The sequence below is a fragment of the Labrus mixtus genome, chromosome 3 (assembly GCF_963584025.1).
Source record: "Labrus mixtus chromosome 3, fLabMix1.1, whole genome shotgun sequence".
Classification (NCBI taxonomy): Eukaryota; Metazoa; Chordata; class Actinopteri; order Labriformes; family Labridae; genus Labrus; species Labrus mixtus.
This window is the reverse complement of record NC_083614.1, coordinates 22,336,879-22,357,784: the sequence shown is the minus strand read 5'-3', so window position 1 is coordinate 22,357,784 and position 20,906 is coordinate 22,336,879. Positions and strand designations below refer to the sequence as shown.

Here is a 20,906-nt window from a genome sequence, read left to right as displayed (position 1 = left end):
ATATCACAAGCTGCAAGTTCTAAGTATGGCTTAGGTCAAACGTAGCATACGTGCATTTGGCATTTCAGGAATAATCAGGTAATAAAGATTTTTGGTGAAGATTAAGCACCAGGTAAAAAAAACAAAACTCTCACTATATTCGAGGAGTGTACATCACGTTAGCTTTGTATGAAAACCTAACAAAAAACATTGTTATCCTTTAGATATAGGGACAATTAAATTGCATATTATCATTATATTGCTATTGCTACAGTGACATGACACACCCCTGACCTTGAAAACCTCTCGTATAAATTTCCCCAAATCTAATCACACACACTCCCATTTTATATTCCACTCTTGTGTCAACCTTTTCAGCCCTCCTCATTGTAGTTGCCCTCTGCACGGGTATGTGTCGCACACAGCCTTTTTGGCCCTGGGGGGTGGGGTTGTTTACACACACATGCTCACACACTTTGACCAGTGTATCCTGCCTGTTTGATACCAAGTACCTCCTGACCCACCCTGACCTCCCTCTTGTACACACACAGCCAGATTGCTTTGTGAAATAAAGCTGTCACTTGCAGGACCCAAATAAAAAACACCCCCCCCAATGCTCTATGCCCCTGACACCACTGAAATATAGATATCAATTGGAAGCAGATTAGTTTTTTTGATCTTAATTCATATTTGACAACATATAAGAAGATGTGATTCTCTAGAAGCAGTTTTGGAGCAAAAGGGGAAAAACTGAATTTTAATTATATTTTCTCAAATTGACAGTTCAGAAGTTCTGCCTATTTTTGTATTTGTTTACCACAAACATAGCTATGGAATATTGACATGCCATAAGTTTTGTTCAATCAAAGGCATTAAATAAAATGCTGTATATCTCTGTATCTGGGGCTCATGGTTAGAGAGTTTACAGAACAATAACATGCAGCAGAGAATGTATTATTCTCTTTCCATTTCAGTGTCTGCTAGCCATATCCAGTGAAGCTTGACATCAACAATACACACAAGCAGCCAAAAAAAAGCAGGCCCAAGTGTTTGCCGTGTGAAGCTTTCCTGCCTGTTAGAAGTACAGCAAGAAATTTAAGAGGCCGCAGAGCCTGTTTAAGCCCCCGCAGTCTGTTTGAGAAGTGTGCAAACAAATAGCTTTTCTGTGATTGCCGTTTATTTTGGTCTGGCTGAAAGATGTATTTACATGTGTGGAATGAGTGGTCTCTGAGTGATATCCATGGAGCAGCCGCTCTGGTGTGTTGCAGGAATTGTTTGAAGGAAAATACAGTAGTCTAAAATAGTTCATAACATCTTTTTGTTTCTTAAGTTTATTGTGATTCCTTAGCTTCTTTTGTAGCTTTTTACTCATGAAGATACTCTCCTCTGTTGTTCCAATACAAACTGGTTACTTTAAACTCTTCAATCTTTTTACATTGAAAAACAAAAACACATTACAGCACAAAGTGGTTCAAAGAGAAAAGAGGAACACCTATACACCTATTTGCCCAAAAGTCAGTTTTGAAAGTATGTATGAACCAGATCTGTTTTTACTTCTCAGTTAACAGAAAAGTTGAAAAGTGACCGTGTCCCCTCAGATGGAATGAAATCCTACAGCCATCTCCTGCAGCTGACACAGCCTTCTCATTTCATACAGAACTGTGCCAGTTCCCGACCATCCAGCTCAGTTACCAGCTCTCGGCCTGTCAGTTACCCACTGGGAAGCAGCCCAAGCCAGGATGAGGAGAGCACCCCAACCGACAATAGCAGCACCAACCAAGGCTCGGGGAAGGAGGAGGAGAAGACCAGAGGTGAGTCATCAGTCCGATAACATACATACTAACTTCATGTAAGGCTCCTTCTACAGGTTTTTTTTGTAAACAGGTTAATGAAGGATTATAAATGTTTGTGTATATGTCAAGCACGACTCCAGGATTCCAATTTTGGATGGTCCCATGTCAAAAGTTTAAAGTGTGTCCCCTTCTTACAGCTCTATTTTCTAAACTTTTAAAGAACATGCTCGTGATGTTTCTCTGAAACATTTGTGATACCGAGAAATACTTTTATTCACCTGCCAACCACTCATATATTGATTGCCACACAAGTAAAACATGCTGTCCTTTTTTTTTTTACCAATGCTAAATTAAGGATCAATAAATGAAAGGTAAACTACCGCACACTGTCTAACTTGCAAACACACATGTATTGGAAACATGTCGGTACTAGACCTTCATCAGGCAACAAGCCTAGTTTCCTGTTTACCTTTCAGTTTTTGATGGACACATTGCTCTTCTACGCACCTGTCTTGTGAAATAGATGTGCAAAGGTTTTTTCTATTTTAAATGAATGATCAATAAAAGTAATTGCCGTATCCTCTTAATTTTTTCTATGGGTGGTCAAGAGCAATACATATTCAATACACTGTCATGTAACTTATATTAAAAAGAAAAAAAAGAAAAATGTTTTACAACCTTAATGGATTAATGTTTATGCTGATAGTGGGGAGGGAGATTGCTATTTAAATGAGAGAGAGCAGTATTTATGTGCTTTCAAGACAAATAGAGACAAAAGGACAGTCTGCACTACCTTCTGAATTTTCCTGCTGTTTTCTAGGATTTGTCTGTCCCAGGCTAGGCTATGAAAAAATAGATGTGACTCTCTCACAAGCTGTACCGTTATTGAGAAATTTACTGACTTTTTACCTGATAATTGAGTCCCTGTCTTCCACATGTAGCCCTCTCTCTGCCCCACTGATTGAACCCTCTGTCCAGCAAGGAGCCATCTGCTGCTCAGCAGAGTAACATGTCGTGTGCGAGCATGCCCATCCTAGTTTAACAAACCTGGGTAGCGTCTGATTTGGTTGGTCATTCAAGACTTCTATAAAAGAAAAGTATCTCTTTGCATTTTTTGAAGGGGGATCTGTATTTTAGGTTTCAAATTGCATTCAAATACCAAATATGAATCCATAAAAGTAAGGAAAGTCTATATTTTATATAGACTTTCTTAGAGGTACTGTCATATTTAGCCAACCTTTATTGATAAAGGTGGGTGGTCAAAAAATTAGATACTCTGTATCCTCACAATTGTCATGAAGTTGAATTAGGTTTAAGCTCAGTATGTATACTGCCCCCACTGTTACCCCTCTTGCATATCTGCAAGGCATTACTGCAAGGCTCTCTGAAACAGAGCCACAGCTGGCTTATTGAGTGAAATCAGACATCAGAAATCTCCTGTTAAACTTCAACACTAACCAGACACCCTGGCTGCAATCTAGCTGTGTGACCCATGCTGCACTCAGCAAAGTTAAGAGTCATTTTTCTGTGGAAAAGATTGGAGACACCAATTTCAAAGCAGGGAAAGAAAGATTGAGAGGGCGATTCCCTGTTTTGTTCTGTATTTTAAAGAACAGCGCTCTTTCTGGAGCTATTGGTAATACAATTATTATTTTACAGTATTAAATAAGTTAGTTTAATAACAACAATTAACTTACAAAATTGAAATGGGATAAAAAATAATCTCTGGGAAAAAAATCTATGCAAGGGAGGTTCATGTTCAACATCATGGACGTAACACATTTGTCTTGTTCCGTAATTTTAGTTTCAGCACCATTGACATGGACCAATTCTCAATGTTGTCTTGGTTTATGACTTTTATAATAATGATGTACACATGTTAATAGTGCATGAGTTATAGTGCCTCGTTGCCACCCTGAGCACCTATCAGACTGTGATTTACTGCGTGTTTCTTTGCGGGGGATTTGCATGGTCCTCAACACTATTACTGCCACCATCAGTGTTTCATACACTCAGTCAGCCTGCAGTGGTTAAATCAGTCTCAACGTCACAGTTAACACCAAAAGTTCACTCCAGAAATCACTTTGTGTTGAAATGATTTATTATAAGATGATGTTTTTGAGACCAGTTGATGTGTCTTCAACCAGCTTCAGACTCGATGCAAATGTACACTAATGCTGCTGAATATGTGGGAGCTCTCTATAACACTAGAACTAATCATCATGAGTAACCCAACTCATCAAGTTGGATTATGTTTGATTCATAATTTATTAAATCAATTGATACATGTCTTCACAGTATCTGAATACCTTGACCCGTTAACACTTTTGCTTTGTTTGCCATTCTTGATCAAATAGATTTCTACATTAAAAAGATAGAGGGAAAAACTAGATGCTAGAAGTAAAACCTTAATTTGACTGCATACTCAACATATGGTATACTATGTCCTACTATAAAGCATTATAAACAAGCAGATGTGCCCCATTTTTTTGCTAACAATAACCACAGCCTCAACCTCTCTCTGAGATCGTGGTAGCTTGCAATGTACAAGGTCAACTCAATCTGTGGTAGGGCTGGGAGTGTTCTGCTTTTGATACCTTTATGCCTTTTCCATCTTTCTGTTTGTTCAAGTTGGTTGGCACAAATGTCCAAGGCAGGCAGTGGGTTATATCGAAAGTACATGGTGAAAAATGTGAACAAAGTAAAGCACATATTTGCTGTGAGCACAAGAGAAGGACAAGTGCATAATGCAGGGATGAAAGAGGAATAGGGGGTGAAGTGTGGCTGCATTTGGATTGAAAGGGGAAGGGTTGTGTGCCTGTTTTTGTATGTGCATGAGTGTTGTGTTCCTGATGAGATGGCCCCACACAATGGCTAAGTTGAAGGTTGCGAGCCCTTTAAGAAGGAATAATATGCTGGGTCACAAGTGTTACCTCACGTCATCATCTTGCTTTGTTAAAGCCCCCTTCTCAACATGCACAAACAGCCAAGCAGTCGTCTTTCTTTTATGCTTCGTGTTTGGAATTCAAAGGTCACTGAGTTTTCAATTGAGGTCTCTGCTTTAATATTTTTTGACTAGACTTAATCATTTCCATTGTATCATAGGGGTGACACTTGTTGTAAATGTCTTTCATATCTTAGTGTTCTAAATTTCAGTATCGCAAACATGTAGGACTTGATGTGGTGTGACTTTGATGTTAATCACCTTCAATTTCAGTTAGGGCGTTAGATTGACTGTCTGTTTGGTATTTTAAGAAATAACAAGAAAGAAAATATTTTTTTGCAACATCATGAAGTTCTCACAAGCTCATTGTAGCGAACCTTATTTCTGGTGTCATTACCAGTTTTTGTAACCCAACTTGTAGGAACCATATGCCTGCACATTGCTGACATCTGACACGCCTTCCCCTTCCTCTTCTGCTAACATGTGTTTCTCAAAACCCTTGCAATTAGGGGCCTTGCAGATAAAGTAGTGTGGCGGTCTATTGCATGCATCTTCTGCAGATTACAGCCAGATACAATGCTGACACCAACATGGGGTACACTCCCCGTTAACTATCCACACACATCACTTGTCATGCATGTTTAGCCATGTTCATTGACATGCAACAGGATCCCCTGCTCCAAAGGAAATATTCCTGTGTGTAATGACAGCATGTATGCATTTCATCTGGGTGCTTGCTGTTAAATCTCTATTTGCAAATCGACTTTGGTGGACCATGAACTGAGTGTGTTTGTGCAATGAATTACCTAAAGATCATCAAATGGAATTACAAGTGATAATGTTTGGAATAAATGTTAGCACTTTCAGAAGATATTTACACACAAGAAATCAGATTTGTTGAAGAAGGTGAAAACAGTTTATCATAACCATATTTTTCATTTCTGAGATGATATTTTATGTAGTACTGTCCTACAGCAAAATTCGACTCTGTGTGAATTGACATCACATTGATAATCCCACAGCAGAATCACAGGTTCTGTGTTCGTGTGACAGAAAGGTATCTAGCCTCTGAGCAGCAGCTTATGTTCAGTGTCTCTCTGATGCAAAGTGATGTGTACTAATTCTACATCTGCTCAAACCAAACAGGACTCAAAAGTTCAGCCAAGTCCCAAAAAAAAGACTTCCTCTGAACTTATCTTCCCCTGCTCCCTGACTATGCAATAATTAAACGTGCTACAATTTCCCTGCATCCTTTTTGTATCTAGAGGTGATTGACAAGTAAGTGGATTCATCTTTGGGGTTGTGTGTGTTTTAGTGAAGATTCAGATTTGGTTGGTTGGCTGGGCTGTTTAGAGAGTACATGGTCATGAAATAGGCTCCTGTCATGTGGGCTAAAGCTTTTGAGGACTTGATTGTAGCCTCACAGTGTAAATACTCAAACAAACAGGCAGTGGTCAAAATGTGCTGTCGGTTTGCCATGTATTTACATTCCTTTTTCACTCCCATTTGGTTTCTCTCACTCTTTCTGCCTCTTGGATCAGATTTTTTAATTTGTATTTACTTTCTAGCTTTCCTTTCATCTTTCTGTTGCCTCCTCTCTTTCTCTGACATGCAATACTTCCATTCCCTTCATTCCCCCAGATTGTGATATATTTTTGTCATATTTATGGTTCTGATTGTAATGTCTTCACTAGTGGGAAAACTGTTACAGGAATCAAGATTTAAATTGTCAGCTAAAGCACTTCTCTACCATTTCTCTTTGTTGTTTGAAAAATGGAATATACATCGGTAGATCATATGAAACTCTTTAAACGACTGCCTGTTCGTTACTCATGCTGCGTTCTTGCATTTCGTATTCATCACGACCAATGAAACAAATCCAAAGATGAAATATTGAGTTCATTTGGTTTTTCTTAAGTGGCTTTAAGCGCAACTGTTTATGCATATTCGCCCAGCCGCTGCAAAGCGCACTAGGCTCCTCAGATTTGTTTTCCGCAGCTGTTCTGCATAAAAACGCCACGCTATCACGCACAGGCGAAAGTCTGGTGAAGGGAATCTATTCATAATTCAAAGAAACAACAAGGCAGAAGCTGTGGCATTGTCAGATATAATAAATTGAGGAGGAAAAGAGTTGAATTTGTGTCTGCTTACTGAGGTTGACTGCATTATACATACTGCAGATGCCGCTGAGTGCGTGGTAATAGGATATATGATGGATGGCCAAGCTACATAGGCTCCCATTCTTCTGAGTTATTCAGCTATTTATCCTCTTGTTTATTTATTCCTCCACCCAGAGAGACCCTCACAAACTCAGGATTTGCTTAAGGTCCAATAGTAGCGTCAGTTCTGATGTTCACTCGTGGTATTGTTTAAGGGGGACTGCCGTTTGTTGAATTTTGATGGCTCTTATTTAAACTAAAACCTAAGAACAAAACCATATCAAAATATTTGTCAAAGTTTCTCAGACTTTCTGAGAAACCATAAATAAAACGGAGATTGCACAGATTATATAAGAATATGAATGCAAACTTTCCTGGATAGAGTTTAACATGTATGTTTGTTCTCTTCTCTATGTTTGTTTTTTAATTGGTCATTTATGTATCAGCAGATGGTGTAGTGGTCAAAAACAAAAAACACTGGCAGGTGTAGAACTGAATCCCACTGAAATGTGCATTTACCAGCTATTATTCTCTCAGATTTATTCACAAAACAAAAGATACATTTTGTGGAATCAGTGTTTCCTCTAGGTTTACCTGTTAATGGGGTTGGCCTGATCTCCAACTTTCATGTACACGACCTGTTGCGGGGTTGGGGAAGGGGGACAATTGAACAACAGTAGGGAACACAATTCACTTAACTTTGACAACACTAAGACAGTTTTTTCTTCTTCTTAAACAATACATTTAATAGTATGATATAAAAACAAGTTGTTTTTCCTTTATCACTGTTGTATCCTGCATGGTTCATGTCTGAAGTCATGTTTCTTCAAACACCATCTCTTTTGTCTTTCTCTTTTTTTACCTGCTCCGAGCAGACACACAGCTTAAATGAGCAGAAACTCCACTTATCCGAAAAACTTTGAGAACTCACTGGAAAACTTTAAGACTTGAGTTCTGTCTGTCTGTAACTGTTTATTTAGCTTGTAGTCTAACATCGGAGTGCTTAGTCTGTGTCTGAAAATTACATCAACAGTGATGGGGGACAAGGCAGGTTTACTTACTGAATGAAGGCTGCAAACCCATTTTGAACCCCAAGTTCAAAACCATACCGGCAGTCTCAAAATCGATTCTCAATTGGCTGAACAGGACAGTGCAACACAGATGCTCATGCTCTGCTGAAATAAAACAAGTGCACTGAAATTACGTAAATTAGTATTTTGTATTGTAGTATTAGTATAGAGTATTTTGTGCCTTTCTAATTGGAGGATTGGGATGGCAGACAGCCCACTCCCACCAAATGAATGGTAGGGGAAATACTGGATATGAAGGACAGCACTGATGAAAGTTAAACCTAACAAGATTTTTTATTTTATTTTAAACTGTCACTGAAGTTGCACCACCTCACCATTGATCACACACAGCCCTCGCCTAACTGCATTTCATGTTTAACCCTGCCACTGGTCCCTATCAAGGGTGTCATTCAAAGACCTGCATGTGTTCTGCTGCAGGTCACCTCCCCTAAGCCAAACTGTTTCTCAGTTAACCCTTCTCCTTTGCCCATGTTGTCAACAGAGGTGTCAAAAGTATTCACATTCATTACTCAGGTAGAAGTATAGATACTAGGGTTTAAAAAGACTTCTGTAGAAGTTGATGTATCAACTCAAGCTTTTTACTCAAGCAAAAGTGTAAAAGTACTGGTTTCAAAACTACTTAAAGTATAAAAGTAAAAGTAATGTAAGGGAAAAAAATGCCATTATAGACAAAAGCTTAGGCTGCGCCACAGGGGTCTATAGTGCACTACCCCACCTCCCCAAAAAAACATTTTTCTAAAGGCCATAATGACATAATGCCGCATTTATGCACATTGAAAATGAAATTTTAGTACAATACAATACATTAAAGAACAATATATGTGTACTACTGAGCATTAACATGTGTTTCATGGAGCGGAAGATATGATGACTAGTTGGCAATAAGTATTGTAATGGTGCAAAAAGTCAAACTTCAGAGTCATGTTATCAATAGCCTTTATTGGAATGTAAATATACATCCAAGCTTAGCTGCAGGAACCTGTGAGGGCAACGGATGTAAGATAACAAAACTGGACAAGAAAATTGGTGTACCCAGGGCAGGCTTAGTAACAATTACCCTTGTATGGTTGTCTCTGCCATGGATATCTTCGTACTAGGCTACATACGTCTGCTATTTCCTTGCTGGAATGTGACGTGATTTGTGTCATGTGCAGGTGCGATGGATCGCGTACAAACCAATAGGGTGTCGGAATGGTATGTGTTTATACTTCTCATCCAACCACAATCAAATTCACTCTATCCAGATGTCGCGATTTATCTGGATAGGTTTTTATTTTATTTTTTGTGTTTTTTTGAACGATGACAAGCCGTAATGAAAACAAGCAATTACCAATTAAATAGGAGTAACAAGGCTATTTTTAAAATGTAAGGAGTAGAAAGTACAGATAATTGCGTGAACATGTAAGGAGTAGAAGTAAAAAGTCGGCTGAAAAATAAGTATTTTTACTTCATTACTTGACACCTCTGGTCGTCAACCCCCTCTCCAGCAAATAGTGCTGCTGTACTCTGTCTTAGTCAGTTCTATTGAAGTAAATGTCAGCCTAACTCAACAATTTCCCTGTTCTAAATGTGTTCACTGTGAGTTTCAGACACACACACATTGTATCCCTCTTTTCCTGCAATAGTCTTAAAACAGGACTAAAGCATTCACCACTGCTACTGTTGTGCATCTGCCATCTTTAAACCAATATCAGCACCTCTACTCCCTCCTAGGATTATTTTCCACCATCCTCCTCTTCACAGCCCATGGCAATGACATAGCCAGCAGCTCACGACAAAGCAAAGTGGAGAAGAGGAAGGGGCTATGGGGGGAGTCAGGCCGTAGATCAGGGCAGGGAGGATGGCGGCGCGACCAGGAGGTGACAGGGGAATAACATCCCTTTCTCCTCAATCGACAGGGACCATAACTCCTGCCTCTCCAGGGACAGATTGAGAAAGGCAATAGCCCAAGGGGCTGTGAAGCACGGATGCTTAGGAGAATTGAAAGTTAAAAGAAAAACGCAGTTTGCCGATCCACTGCCACTGATTCAGCCGACAGAACCACTTTTTGCTGCTGGAATTTTCTCATTTCTTGTAATTCTTTTTTCAAGACTGCAGTAGAAAGGCCCAAGTGGCATACTGTCCATATAATATTTCAAACAATAAATCTCCGATAGTGGCTGATAGTATTGAGAGAGTTTTTTGCACTCAGCACTTGATGTAGGTGCAGAATGTGCACATCTTTCTTCCTCAACTGGCTTAACATAAATTGTATTTTGGTGACAGAGGTTGATAAAATGAAAACTTCTGAAGAAGAAATTATCATTGCCCTTTAACTTAATTTCAATTAGTTTGAGATTTAAGTGTAACAATTGGCCAATGACAACATGGTACAATGTTGTAGCACTTTCAGCATTGTGCTGCCTTTTTTTTTTTGGTAATGAAAGAATATGAGGACTTGCTGATCTCCAACGACCTCCATGCATGCTTTATCCTAGATAGCTTAATGAAATCCACAAGTACCAAGGCTGCCATTAAGATAACAGTGTCCCCGTTATAGTCACACACTTTTATATTCAGGAAAATTAGAACTTTTTTTATTTGTGATATTTAAAAGACTAAATACAACCCCTTTGTTCTTTGCACCTTCATTTTCTGCCATTTTACACACTATTTAAGTCACAAAAGATGAGATGCACATAACATACACATTTCTTTACTGTAGATAGTTTGAACAGGGTCCAGATTTTTTTTTATAAATCTTCCACGGGGCCCCAGAATGCAAGTGTATTCCTACAGTGCAGATTTAATACAGTTTTTTATATACTACATCCTTCATTCTGTCATTTATTTTCTTTCTTTCTTTCTTTCTTTCTTTCTTTCTTTCTTTACTACAAAAAATATTATTTTGTTAAACTTCTCTTCCTTTGCTCTTTTGTTTTGCTTCATTCAAACTCTCTGTCACTCCTTCTCCTCCTCCCATAGTGTCTGTTTGAGTGGCTGGGAGGGAAAGAGAGCGGTCGGGTAGCAGCTTTTATAGTCTGATCAATTTTACAGTGGCTTATTGAATAGCTTTTAATGCCCTTCTTTATATTCAGTTGTAACCTGCAGTGTCTGCTGCTCCGGGGCTGATGTGATGGCTCGCTAGAGAGAGACAATAAATTTTAATACATCATCTCTGGAAAATTACACATGTTTAATCATTGATTTTTATTGGCTCATCATGATAACATTATCCCAGTGCGTGAGGCTCATAAAAGAAAAGAGGTTAAATTAGTTATGGCATTTGGAAGTGGAAGGTTAAAAAAAATGAAATAATGGCGTAACCAAATGACTTTGTTGCAGTGTATTGATTGGCGCTGTAACTGTTTCACACATGGATAATTCATATAGCTACCATTTAAACAAGTGGAACTGTCTCCACATTTTTCCTTCTGTCTGTGTTACTTTAAGCAAATATTTGGTAAGATATTAGGAGATGCATTAATCTATTTACTCAAAGTGTGTTTAATGCAGTGTGTTTAAATGCTTCAAGGTATGATTAGAGGAAGAATACCTGTCCTTGAATGCACTCATTTTTCATTTACTAACCCCCTATTAAAAACATTTCATTATTTCCTTATCTTTTTTGAAGAAAATATCGCTTTCAAATGACCTATGTCAGGGCTGCACTGCAGTGGTTAGTGCTGTTGTCTCACAGCGAGGAGGTTCCTGGTTCAAATCCCTGTCGGACAGGAGCCTTTCTTAGGGAAGTTTGCATGTTTTCCCCGTGCATGTGTGGGTTCTATCTGGGTGCTCTGGCTTCCTTCCAAAGTCCAAAGACGTGCTCTGTAGGTTAATTGGTGACTCTACATTGCCCGTAGATGTGCGTGTGGCTGGTTGTCTGTCTCTATATATCAGCCCTGTGATTGACTGGCTAACAGTCCAGGGTGCACCCCGCCTCTCACCCAATGACAGCTGGGATCGGCTCCAGCCCCCCACAACCCCGAATGGGAAAAGTGGTGTATAGATGCTGGATGGATGTGCAATGTCAATGTATTTTTGAAAGACTAGAAAAGCAAATTAAATATTTTTTTGTTTGTTCTTTATTATATTTATACATAAATAAATGAACAATAATTAGTAATCAATAAATTAAAAATAAGGTGTTTAATAAGCCGGTCCAATCACTTTGAATGACTGGATGACCTACCCACACGCCTACCTGCATATAAGACCATGCACTAACTGCAAGTCATGCAAAAATGGCTACGTAAGGTAGTTTGCTGTGCTTGCTAACAGACTGGTATCCCAGCAGTAGTCAGGCAATGCTTTTGGAAAGAGAGAGATCTTTGGTTGCTTACTTAGAAAATCCAGGTTACTCTTGCTTTCTTTTCCAATTTTTGTTTTACAAAAATGTCTATTAAATCCTTTAATAGATCTTTACACAGATCTAGATTGTTAAACTTACTAACTTAGATGGCTCATACAGAAATGATCCTAATGAAAATGCAAACAGTCAATAAAGGAAATGCATCGTTACCTTTTTTATTAAACATCATTTTGCAAACACTTTAATTAGCAACTAACAACTGATTTATCAGAAGTAATCATGTACAGGTTAAGTTAAGCCTTCTTTATTCTCCACCACCATCTCAACAACTAGACTGCAAGAAAGGTGAAATTTGAATGTGCCTCGAGATTTATCGACTGCATATAAAAAAATATCAGGATCATTAAGTCCAACTCTACTGCCATCAAACTGATGAAAGCTGGCAAACACACACCTCATAATACTTGATGTGTGTGCCAGTGTGAGTGTGGGTGTGTATATAAGGGATGTGATAAGGTAGATTGACTTCTAATATAAACGGTAGAGGTGTCTACTGACATCCGTATAGCAGTGCCCTCTGTGTCCCTGCCTGGCACCCTCATTCTCTCCTATGAGGGCACAAGAGAAGGGGGTGATGTTTAAGTTTGTGTGTGCACGCATGTAAATGTACAATATTTGTATGTCTTTGTGTTTGAACGTTCACAATACTTTGTGTTCTCATGGGTGTTTCTGCAATCTTGTATGTTTGCTCTTTTTAAACGCTTGAAATGTGTGTGTTTGTGAGTTTAAGAGACTGAGTTTGGGTAAGTTATAGAGCATATCGGTGGACCTGCATGCAAGTGTGTGTATTTACAAATCTTTTTCTCTCATACAGTATAAACATAATGCATTAAATACACAAGCAAACATATACTGGGGCAGGTTAGCCCTCCTCCACACAGGCACCTGCTCTGCTGAAGGTGAAAGAAGTGCTCACTTGAGCTCATTGAAAAGTAGATGTGACAGTAAATTTTTCAGGCCCTTGTGAGATGGGAGATCTTGTTATAGCAGTCAGGATGGGGGTCAGGGCAGTGGCTGCTTGATGATTGAGGAAAAGAGAAGTAAATTCATTCTGCTTCGGGCACTTTGTCAAGTGCCAGTAGCTTACTGTTGAGAGCCACTCACCCATCACCGTGTTACGGCCCCAGAGGTCACCTCCAGCTCCATAAATCTGCCTCGCCTGCTAAACCTACTGCCTACCCCTGGCTGAGCACGATCTGGGAGAGAGGCTGCAGCTGCTTCTGCTGCGCCTCATAGTCACTCAAATGAAAAAAGGCAGAGGGTAGAATATAGATTCTTCTTTTGATGCTGCTGATGTTGTAAGAGCGCGACACTGGGTGTGCGGTGCCACAGGAGGTGTGAACATTTGGAATAATGGTTTTGTTGTGGGTGACTGTGTGGAGAAGGATGGATGCATTGCATAGAATGTGTATTTCTAAGGAGGATAGAGGAGCATTTTATGCATTTGTAACAGTCAGGGTTGTGTTATTAGACATGTTTTTGAAGCTTTTCTGCAAATCCAAGAAAGTGTACTGGAGGTTGTTTTTTTTAATCCCCTTGAAAAAAAGATGGTTTCAAAACAGAAAATTGTGTAAAAATGAAAAGGGGGCAATAAACAGAGGGCTTGTATCGCAAACTGCTTTCATATGTTTTTTGCTACAAGTGAAGTAATACTCGTGTATCGTAATGATTCCTACATCATCTGACACTTCACACAAAATACATCACCATCAGACTAAATAAACTTAAAAACCACAATGAGTCCAGATGAACACAGGACAAAAAGATTATACCGAGGACAGAATTGGACCAGAGAGATGAGACAGTGACAAAAATGGAGTAAACGAATCCAAGAAAAGTGCAGTTAAATAAAGCTAACCATCAGAGGGCAGCAAAAAGTACTTCACTTTCATTATACTGTATAAAGAATATGGATACGTTAACACTACAGTCAAATCGGTTGCCTCTGAACAGTCTAATATTTACTTAAATAGTACACGGCAGACGGATCACAGATCAGCTGTGATCTGTTTCACCACTACCACTAATACTATCTCATGTTAAGTCATTTTTTTCTGATAAAATGTGAGAATAGTTGTGAGGAGATTACTTCTGCTGATTTGTTTTGTGTTTCAGCACTCTCTGACATTGACATTCTGACATTCTCTTTAGGCTTCTACAGAATGTGTGTCCCCCCCCCCCCTCTGGTACACACTTTTGAAAAAAAAAATATCAAGGTTTATGAGCCATTTAAGAATGTCCCTTCAAAAAGTATTTTTGTCGAACTTTGGGTAGAACTTATTTTTCTTTGCTTCATCTCATCTATTTTTATGGTGCCACACTAAACCCTCCAGCATAAAACCATATCGGATCCCTATCTGTCTTTCCAAATAGAAAAAATTGATATGTCCTAAAAATTATTGATATCTTTTACCATGTGCTAACATTTTTCTAGGATGGTGGTGGAGGACTGAAGTCAGAATAAGGAAAAATGTTCAGGATCTGGTGTGTTTTTTTTGTCTATTTAAATGTGTGTGTCTCATGTAGGTGTGTTTGTTTTGTACACGTGCAGATTGTGAGTGATACGCTTCTTTCTGATGTGTGTCACTGTGCACCATAATTACATCTGCCCTTACTATGTGTGTGCATACATGTTTAAACAACTCACACGTGTGTGTGTGTGTGTGTGTGTGTGTGTGTGTGTGTGTGTGTGCGCGCACACACGCCTTTCATGCTTGTAGTGTATGAGTACCGGCCTGCTTTCAATATAGCCTCATATTAGGTGGTGATTATCCTGCCTGTATCTGGCTTCTTTCAGCCTTTGACTGGAAGCTGGAGAGGCCAGGGGCACCCTGGTAAGAAAGGAGTGAAAACTTCCTGAACCCAGCCTCACCCTACACCCCTTTACATCTGTAACCTCCCCTCTCCACACACAGACACACAACAAAACATATCTAGCATAGCCACAAAATACAAAGTTAAGAAGAACTTTTTTGACACTAATTCTCAGCTTTTCCATTCTGCGATACAAAACAGTTCCTTTCCCCCTGCCCTGCTCCTTCTATACTGTAAAGGCACCACTTGCACACCACCATTAAAAAAAATTAACAAAAGAAAACTGAAGGTAAAGAAAAGAAAAGGGAAAAGGTAGCAGACAGGGAGAAAACAGTGTGGCAAAATCTTGACGGCCTGGCTGGGGACTTTGTAAGACCCCATACATCAGCTGTCACCCGAAGTGCTTCCAAAGAGCCACAACAGAGAAACACAATAGACTGGACAGATGGTCCCAAACAAACTGCAGTGGGTTTGATGCTATTAAAAGCTGTTTAGCACATGCCAGACGCCAGCAAGTGTAGTGGATGCATTGTGTGATCATTTCAGAATGACTGAATGTGTGTATATGTGTGTTTGCCTAAAAGCTTCTGGTGTTTCATTAAACACGTTGGTGTGTATATTTAGCCAACAAATGCTTTAATAAGATGTGTGTGAATGCGTTTGTAGTTGTCTCATAATTAAGATACAATCAAAGACAACACATGATGGTGAAATACAAACGGTGCAATGATTGATTTGGGCAGTGTAGATGCCAGCCAACCCTGTAGGCCGTGACAAACTTTTGGCTGATGACCAATAACCAGACAAATATAAAACAGACCCCCCCCCCTCCCCCTTGCTCCCCCAGTGATCCTCTCATCTGCTTTCCTAAAGAGCGTATCTGACACCTCAAAATGATGAACTCCTTCAATGCACTGACCTTTCTCCTTCGGACTAGTCACCCGCCCTCCTGCCCTCACCCATGTAGATGAGACAGAGACAGATGAAGATATTTTGCAATGTGTGTGCATGTTTGAGTGTCAGTGGGAATGGTGGGCGGGGGTGTCATGCAGTGACACAGTGAAATTAGTTTTGGTGGATGGTGGCCGACCCACCTTCAGATCAGCAGTCAACCAGGGAGATTAATCCAGACACTGGAGGCCTGCTGGAGAGCAGACATGACAGGCTGTGAGTGAGAGGAGAGAGACAGGCAGGTAGACAGACAGATGGGGCGGATAGGTTCATGACTATGATATACATGCTGAGATTGTGTCCATATATCTGTATGTGTAACTTTTCAGGTTTAACATACAGATTGTTGAACTCCTGGGGATATGAATAATGTAAAGACCAATTTTTTCTCACTATGGCCTGTATAAAAAGGACCAAATTAAGTATGAACTCTGAATCATTAATCCATCTATGTAGGTGTTGTTGTTCTAGTCCACGATTCCCTACTTGAAGTTGTGAAGGGGGACAAGGCTTAATAAAAAGGACTTCCAGGTAAACACAGGGCTAATAAGGATTCAACACCAAATGTCACAACTACTAAAACAAAGAAAAGAAGATTTGACGAGCCATATCGCGCCCCCGGCTACACCTGTGAAACGATGGGTAATAAAAAGAGCCACATCCTACCTGTGATTCTAAAGTTGCCTCAATCAACTCACAATACAGATCAGAGCTGGACTTTGAAAATTGAAGTAAGAATGGCAGTCAGCTGCACCCCAGACTTGAGAAGATCTGTAGCACAAAACAAGCCCAACTAGTCATTGAAATGGTTGAAGGACTGAGGGTTTAAAACTTACAAGATGATTTTTAAGGTTTTTTTTTGTGTGTTATTTTAGGGAGTTGTCCATTGTCAGAGTCAGGTCTAAATAAAATCAGTTTAAAGCAATGACTGTTTTTATCTTTAAAAAGTGGAACTTTCAGTGATAGTATTGTTTAAAAGGTCATTTTCCCCAGTTTGTTGTCACACACAGAAGTTGCTATTCTCTATTTGCAGACAATGTTTGAGATGTGTTCTGAAAGTATAGAAATATGTCAGTATAGCAGAAGTATAAGACATTGGAAATGTAGTTTTTCAGATGTTTTTTTCATTGATTAAGTGATTGCAAGGCACCATTGGGGCGGCTGAGGCTCAGTTGGTAAAGTCGGTCGTCTCTCAACTAGAAGGTCAGGGGTTCGATCCCCAGCTCCTGCTGCCACTTGTTTGATGATCCTGGGGAAGACACTTAACCCCACATTTCTTCTGCTGCTTCGTCTGCAAAGTGTAAATATGAATGGGATTAGTTACTCCTGATGGTCACTTTACATAGCAACCTCTGCCATCAGTGTGTGAATGGGTGGGGGTGACCTGTGGTGTAAAAGTGCTTTGAGTAGTCAGAAGACTAGAAAAGCCCTATACAAGCTCAAGTCAATTTACCATTTACCAATGTGATTACAAATACTCTTCAATTGAATCCAATCAGTAACTCTGCTGTAGCTCATCTTTTTAAAGTGTCCTTGAGCAACCCTCACAGTACCTGCACAGACTATCAAGATGAGGGCATCAGCAAAGTGCCTAAAAGGTAAAATGAGTGTCAGAAGGTGATGAATATGGTATCATTAGGTATGCTTGACATGCCTCCTTTGTTTTCTGCTCTAATTGGCTCCCATTTATAATCCTCCATCTTTTGGCCCTCCTTTTTAAACACTTCCTTGTTTCCACCTTTACTTGGATCAGATCAGTGAATCTCACAGGTCATATGGAGGGGAGAAGTCCTTGAATCTTTTTGTTCTATTTAACTAACTGTTCACATGGACCCTGAAATACCCATGGTTTTGTTGGTATTTAAAAAAGGTTGCTCTGTCCTTTTGAATCACTTGCCCCTGTGTGGATACTGAGTAGTCTGAAAAGAAAATCTGTTTTTTGAAAGTTCCAGTGATGTGTCACTTACCCAGGGAAAAGAGTATAAGAACAGAAGTTTAATTTCCAAAACTAGCTTAAAATAATACAATGTATTATTTTTATTATTGTTATTAATAATATTGTATTAGGGTATTTTAGGCTAATATCTCTTTTGAGGATATTTATAAAATGTTGTATTTTCTTATGAACTTTGAACACTAAGCACTGATGCTAATTATTCTGCTAATAGTTATTTATATGTGATTATTCATTGCAACATGACTTTCAGATACATCTACTCACTGGATGGCTCTTAGCACATGTTCTTGTGTGTGTGCCTGTGTGTATTCAGTTGCTTTAAAGTGAAGCTGAACACTATTAGCAGATGTAACTGTGTGCATGTCTGTGTATGTGTCTGTCTTCAGGTCAGCTGTCCATGCCTTCTGCTCCGGAGAGACCAGAAAATCCCCTGAGCCAGACATCTGAGGGAGCTCATCTGCATAATAAGGTAACTGGCTACTCACACACACACACACACACACATACACACACACAGCAGGGTGAATCAGTCACTGCATTCGGACTTCGAGCATTGGGTAACAGGTCAGTTCAGGGGGTCAAGAGCGGCATTTGATCTTCGACCTGGGAACAAAAACAGACTGAAGTAAGGGGCTGAGCGGCTACTGTGTTTGGTTAACACACTCAACAGCAGCAGGCAGGTTGGCTGTGTGAATTTTAATAAAATTTAATATATTCATTTTACACCCCTGATATTAAAACAGATACAAATTCTCCACTTTTAACTAAGTACCATAAATAAATAAATGAGCCATTATTATAATACAACTAAAATTATTATCCAATAGTTATTGATCAAATATTAAGTTATTCATAAAGAAAAGCTAAAAGTGCATATATACACCTTTACTCTATCCCCCCTTCCTAAATTTCCTGATACAAATTGATCTGTGATTTATATTCCATACAACAGGCCATCAAACTCAAATATTTATTTGTAGTCGTATTCAGACACTCTCATTTTAATGTTTAATGTTAATGAAAATATAGAAACAATTAGTTTGTTTAAAATTGTATTTTAAATCGTACCATGTGCTAAATATAAATATAAAACTAATAAGAAACTTTCATCAACAGGTATTTTGTATGTCAGAACTGGTCTACCTTTGCTCCAATGTTACCCAAAATTATGTTTTACTAAAAGTATAAACACCTTCCAGGGCTCAGCAGAAGTACCATTCTCTCTCTCTCTCTCTCTCTCTCTCACACACACACACACACACACACACACACACACACACACACACACACACACACACACACACACACACACACACACACACACACAAGCTCACCAATGCTTCACTGACTGCCTTGCTCCTGGAATAAACCATAGACTGTAAAAATAAACAGAAGCCTACAAATCTGAATAGACTCTCTTCCTATCCATGTCCCCCTGGTGGCCAGCATTAGAACAATATCACACACCACCACTTCAACAGATTTACAGTTTACTTCATTCAAAACAAAGTTTCAAGTATTGTATCCCTAAAAGTTAAATTCAAATATCTTGTTAAAGTTAATAAACATAAATAATAGATCTCTTTGCTGCACTAACTGTAAAACATAGGTAAAGAACTTTATATGGTTTATACTTGCTTTGACAATATATTGTTTACAGATAGTGTCTTAACCTGTTGTGGTATGTCCCTGCTGTTGTGGCTCAGTTTCACGCAACAGGTCAAGTACCTTCATTAAGGGAACATTATGGGGTTATTTTTTTAATTTTATATTAGCTGTTTTCAAATGTCCATTCCATTGGTTTTAAATTCGGGTTTTTTTTTAATTGAGTGGAGATATTTTGAATGCCTTATGAAGAAGTTAAACATATGATTAATCATGATGTGTAAAATGTTGGAAAAGATACAAACCTGTTCATTGTGGGGATTTTCTTGAGCCTGATCAAAATGGGATTTTATAATAAATAAACCACAATCCCAAATTTAAATGACTGCTTTAAATTCATTTTTTAACTTCTAAAATAGGCCGAGCTTAATATCATGACTGAAAATGAGGTAATATGTTTACAATAAAAAAAATGTAATTTTCAGAACCCAAGATTAAAACCACTGCTCATGTATTCCTCCACTTTATTGATAACACAGGAAATTATAAAAGTGATATTTTATAACCCCATGAAGAAAAACATATACAAATTTGACCCAAGAATAAAAAACTCAAGGAATTATGAAACAAATTAGCATTTTTAGAATTATTGCTTTCGGACAAAGATGTTGATCAAGTAACCGTCTCAGCATTCCATCGTCATTTTATCTCTGTTGCTTTCACCCTTTCTGAACTGCTACCATACAACACGTCCAACTGTCCTACCTCGATGTGATCGAAGCTGACATTACTCTCCACCCAGCTTTGTTTTTCTTCGCAGCCGTTGGGTGGTCCATGTCTTTCGCTCCCTCTCTCTCTCTCTCTTTCTCTCTATCTCTCTCAGTCATTGTGAAGTTCACAGCGTCTGTTTCTCTTTGAGGGCTATGGGACCCAGGCACGGTCCGAAATTCAATACCAAAGTATACACAATTAAGTTCACACCAGAGGTTATTGGGTGGAAGTGTGGTCCCCTTACAAAAAAATGTGTGAGTCAATCAAAGGATAAGAGGGTGTGAGTGTTTATGTGGGGCTGGTTAGTTGGTCAAGGTTAACTAAATGATGTGAGGGTGAGATGGTGTGTGTGTGTGTATCGGCACTAAGAGACTCGGGACTCTGTGCTGGTTTGCTGTAACATTTGAGATTTGAGGTTGTGACAGGTTATGTAGTCCAATAACAATCAAACAGAAGTTTAAAATGAATGTGAGAATGATTTTCTCCTGGAA

The 20,906-nt window shown here is 39.0% G+C and overlaps 1 protein-coding gene across 2 annotated transcripts in view; it reads left to right on the top strand.

Annotated features, from left to right (window-relative positions):
• The window catches only part of LOC132966069 (adhesion G-protein coupled receptor D2), an 83,539-nt gene that overhangs the window by 46,331 nt on the left and 16,302 nt on the right, over window positions 1-20,906 (top strand). For both annotated transcript variants that reach the window (XM_061033819.1, XM_061033820.1), the window contains 2 exons: window positions 1,637-1,790; window positions 18,426-18,508. In XM_061033819.1, coding sequence (XP_060889802.1) covers window positions 1,637-1,790; window positions 18,426-18,508 — 237 coding nt within the window. The remainder of the gene's footprint in view (window positions 1-1,636; window positions 1,791-18,425; window positions 18,509-20,906) is intronic.